Below are 4,578 nucleotides of genomic sequence, written 5' to 3' on the forward strand. Positions count from 1 at the left end.
CTTCCAAGGGAAGTGGTGCTGGCTCCTACCCTGGGGGTCTTTAAGAAGCAGCTCGATGCCTACATGGCTGGGGTCACTTGAGCCCAGTTTTCCTCCTCCCCAGGCAGGGGGTTGGATTTGAAGATCTACAAGGTCCCTTCCGACCGTACTTCTATGATTCTATGATTTAAAGGTGTGATGGGATTTGATCTCCGATCCCAACATTCATGCCTCGTGCCATGACACATGCATGGCAGGATATGGGTGTTTGAGATTGGGACCAGACCCTAATTGTGCCCTGCTTGCCAGGGAGCCTGGTATCATGATCCTGGGCTTCCCCTGTACAATGATCAGCTGATTGTCAGCTGGCAGGGACTGCCATGGCTAGATTGAACCCCAGTGTGGTCCTGATGCTGCCAGTGATCAGCTGATTATCATCTGGCGGGGGCTGTATTGGGGCCAGTTGGAGACCCTGATGCAGTCCACCCTGTCACACATTCATTTTAAGGTATGATGGGAACCAGCCACAAAATTAGTTACACATTTTTTGTGTAATAATTTTCTGACTGGTGTCATGTTTTATTGCACCATAAATTGCTTTAATATGTGACTGTGTTACACTTTAAGATGCGATTGCCTTTGATTGTGATAGCCTCTAATGGTCTTGAAAAGACTAGCAGGTTTCATAACCAGTTACAAAACCACACTTTTTCTTTGGTGTTTGTTTGTTTTTAAAAGAAATCAAATTGGGCAGTGGAAAGTGGTGTTCTGTTGCTACACAGTTGTGTTCTCTCCGAGAAGCTCCTTCGTTTCACATCTGTACAACTTGTTTTTCTGTTTTTGAAGAAGATCCCATTACCTTGCCAAGTGTGCTGATTTATTGGTGTACTATTGACTGTGTGCACTTGAACCATGTGATCTGATCTTGTGATGAACAGCTATTCAAACACCTGATCCATTGCAGAGGACAGTGGCTTTCCAAACACTGAAAAGGTGCCTCTCGAACCTTTTCAGTAAAATCCATTATGGTAAAAAGTCTTTCAGGTTACTAAATCTTAAATGTTCTTCTTCTCTATAGGTAGATAAGATAGGGAGAGGTTATCAAGGAGATCCATCTTCAGCCCTTCTAGAACTGCTGGACCCAGAACAGAACTCCAATTTCTTGGATCATTACCTTGATGTTCCAGTGGATTTGTCAAAGGTATTTTTCCACTTTGTATTGTGAAGATGGAAGCTTACAGGTCTTATTCAGAAATACCCTAGCTATTCAAACTGGTACTTCAGAGAACAAAATAAGGGAATGTATATCATCCTGTTTCTTAGGAAGATGTGATCAGGACGCATAGTGTTCCATATCAACCTCTGACAGGGGCCAATTGCAAGCCTAAACCAGTATGCATTTTACAGAAAGCATTCCATCTAGCTAGGTACATCTCATCCATAGTATTCACACATGTAAGATGTCCTAGGAGCCTACTCAGTCTCTGTCAGTTATGGACCTAATGGAGCACAGAATACTGCTTTCTTTTCATCAAGAAAGCAGTATTCTCATGCTTATGTTATCTAATGCAAGTAAAGTGACCTAATGCAGGGCATTGCAAGTACCTTTCAGACTTCTGGCCTTGGATAGCTCTATGGTGTTGTATCCTACCCCCGGCTCAAGTAATACTGCATGTGGGGCCAGTATACTTGCTCAAAGGATCCATATTTGAATTATCTGACTGCTGCTCTCAGGTCTTGGCATCTGGGGGTATCTAGAAGGAGATGTCAGGAAGTTTTCCATGCCCTGTTACAGGGGGTTCCTATTCTCAAGTTCTAGAAGCAGACCGTTTTTCCCGTACACCTGTTCAACTATTCTGAATTCCTAGTGTGTGCTGTGTACCTGGCTAAACATTAATTTAAGGAGAAAAGGTAACCTTATTCTACAGCTCTGGAATCTAAAGTCTTTTCTCTATAGTTAGAAGCTAGAACACAGAGGGAGAAGTCACATTATAATTGGAGAACCACAGAACTGAGATAGTAAACACTCATAGAATGAAGTGAAGTGGCATGTTAGTGAGAAACACCTAACTTGGTTTGTAATCTTCAGGTGCTTTTTATTTGTACCGCCAATGTAACTGAAACCATTCCAGAGCCACTGAGGGACAGAATGGAAATAATCAACGTATCGGGATATGTTGCAGAAGAGAAAATTGCCATTGCAGAGGTGAGAGAAGCTACATTGCAAATGAGCCTTTTGCAGCTCCCTGTCCTTGAACTGCATCAGATGAAGGAAAATATTTTGGAGAGTAAAGCTGTATGCTTACGCTCAGCAAGCATGCTCAAAGAAACACTACCATGCAAAACAGACCCAATATATGATCTGCTTTCCCAACTCCATTATGGGCAGGTCCTGGTTATATTTTGGCTTTAGAAAATGAGCATGGGGCTAATGGCAGAATGAAGCTTAATTAATTGAATCGATCAAGTTTTAAGCTGTGAACAACAATAAGAATATGTAATGGCTTTTTTTTTTCAGAGATACTTGGTCCCTCAAGCACGTGTCCTATGTGGTTTAGATGAAAGCAAGGCCAAGATAACATCAGATGTGTTGACAGTTCTTATCAAGCAGTACTGTAGAGAAAGTGGAGTGAGAAATCTGCAGAAGCAGGTGGAAAAGGTGAGGGGACATTGTGTATAAAGACCACTGTTTTGTGCTGTCAGCTTTGGCATCTCTTGCTAGAGTAGCTAACTCTTGTCTTGCACAGGTATTAAGGAAATCTGCTTATAAAATTGTCAGTGGAGAAGCAGACACAGTTGAAGTAACACCTGAAAACTTGCAGGACTTTGTTGGAAAGCCTGTCTTCACCGTGGATCGAATGTATGATACCACTCCTCCTGGAGTAGTGATGGGTCTGGCCTGGACAGCTATGGGTAAGATGTAGCAGATACAGTAGTTACTAACAAGGTTCTCATGTATCATGGATTGTTGTGCATCCAGGAGAAGCTGACTGCATTTTGTCCTGGTAAGGCAAAGTTACTAGATCTGAAAGTTGAGTAGCAACTGTGGAGCTGGAATAGTTCTCTGAATTTGGGACATAGCCATGTAGGTGAGGAAATGGAACACCTCCACCAGGTCCAAGGTGGGAACTTATTTAACATTAGTAAAACTTTGCTCCTGTATTCTGACTTGCTTTTGATCAAAAATTGATGGTCACTCCTTTCCTCTGGTAAGGATTCAGATTAGGGTGCATTCTCTCTGAGGCTCTGTATTGTGTGTGAACTGTGTATTATTGTGAGCATAAAGGTTATTTGTAAGCATAAACCTGTAGCAGCCTCTAGCTTGTCTTCTGCCTTGGTGTACAGTACTGATGTGGTAAGCAGTGCAGTGGGTCTGTTTCACCAGAGACCTGGCTTTCCGTTTAGAATGAAAATATATTTTTACTGACCCTCTGAGCTCAGGTGTTCTATAAAGGGTGTGGTGCAGATTTTTAGCGCCACGTCAGTTGTGACTTCAACATAAATTGGTTTAGATATTTGGTGGACACAGAGCTACAGATGTAAACTGGGGTATTTTTAGTAGCTGACCTACATTTGCCCATTAGTTAAATTTCCTCGAAGGGCCAGGTGGCTTTGCAGAATACAAGTAGTAATGTCTTCAGGATGGTGGCTAAATGTATTTATTTTATTATACACTGTCTTTTCCAGAAAAGGCTCAGGGCAACTTGCAATAAAAAGACAAAAAAACCCTTAAAAACAAAACTATTAAAATAAGAAAATGTGCTCATTTCAATTACATTACAAAACAGGGTTGCTAAAGTTGCCCAAAAACTTGAGGAAGATGCAGTAACCACTTTCAGATAGGCTCAACTAGGGCTAGTGTTAGTTCAAAGCATTTGGAGACTGTAAGAGTAACTGTGTGTAGTCATCTAATCTTATTCTTGTTGGTTTCAAATGCTTTGATGGCACAGCTATAGATATTTGCATTGGGTAGGAGTTGCAAGTAGTGGTAGTTTATTGGTCTAAATGAGCTACTAACTGGAGAATGTTAGTAATTTGCCAGTGTGATTTCAAACTAACCTACCCAAGAGAATTTAGAGCTCAGACTTTAAATAATCTTTGTGCCAGTGTTACTGATGTCTTGCCAAAGACCTATTAACTAGAGCTTGGGGTTTGAATGGGCCCTGGTTCACTGTAAACCGCTTTAAATTGCTAGCATGCTTAATCCTCTTTTGCTTCTGATCATGTTTCATAGGAGGTTCCACTCTGTTTATTGAAACATCCTTACGGCGACCCAAAGACATGGAAAATAAGGATGGATCTCTCGAAGTAACAGGCCAGCTGGGAGACGTGATGAAAGAGAGTGCCAAAATAGCTTACACTTTTGCACGATTTTTCCTGATGCAGAAGGAGCCTGGCAATGATTTTCTTGTCACCTCCCATATCCATTTGCACGTGCCAGAGGTAAAGTGAGCCAAGAGGCCCAATTCCTTAGGAGTTGTCTAAGAGCCTAGACAAACAGCTTGAGAGAGAAACAGACATGCCAGGTTTGTTGGGTTAGAGAGGGCTCAGTCCAGTCATCCTTATTGTGCAGATAGTTTGCCTTCAGCAGGAGACCCA

At 41.9% G+C, this 4,578-nt stretch overlaps 1 protein-coding gene across 1 annotated transcript in view; it reads left to right on the plus strand.

Moving 5' to 3' along the window:
- Nucleotides 1–4,578, plus strand: part of LONP1 (lon peptidase 1, mitochondrial) — a gene marked incomplete at its 5' end in the record, with an annotated part of 27,765 nt that overhangs the window by 8,144 nt on the left and 15,043 nt on the right. Inside the window, 5 exons of the mRNA XM_006036722.3 lie at nucleotides 1,058–1,180; nucleotides 2,069–2,185; nucleotides 2,498–2,638; nucleotides 2,727–2,892; nucleotides 4,214–4,422. Of these exons, the coding sequence (XP_006036784.1) occupies nucleotides 1,058–1,180; nucleotides 2,069–2,185; nucleotides 2,498–2,638; nucleotides 2,727–2,892; nucleotides 4,214–4,422 (756 nt within the window). The remainder of the gene's footprint in view (nucleotides 1–1,057; nucleotides 1,181–2,068; nucleotides 2,186–2,497; nucleotides 2,639–2,726; nucleotides 2,893–4,213; nucleotides 4,423–4,578) is intronic.

Source organism: Alligator sinensis, unplaced genomic scaffold (assembly GCF_000455745.1).
Source record: "Alligator sinensis unplaced genomic scaffold, ASM45574v1 scaffold189_1, whole genome shotgun sequence".
NCBI classification, from domain to species: domain Eukaryota; kingdom Metazoa; phylum Chordata; order Crocodylia; family Alligatoridae; genus Alligator; species Alligator sinensis.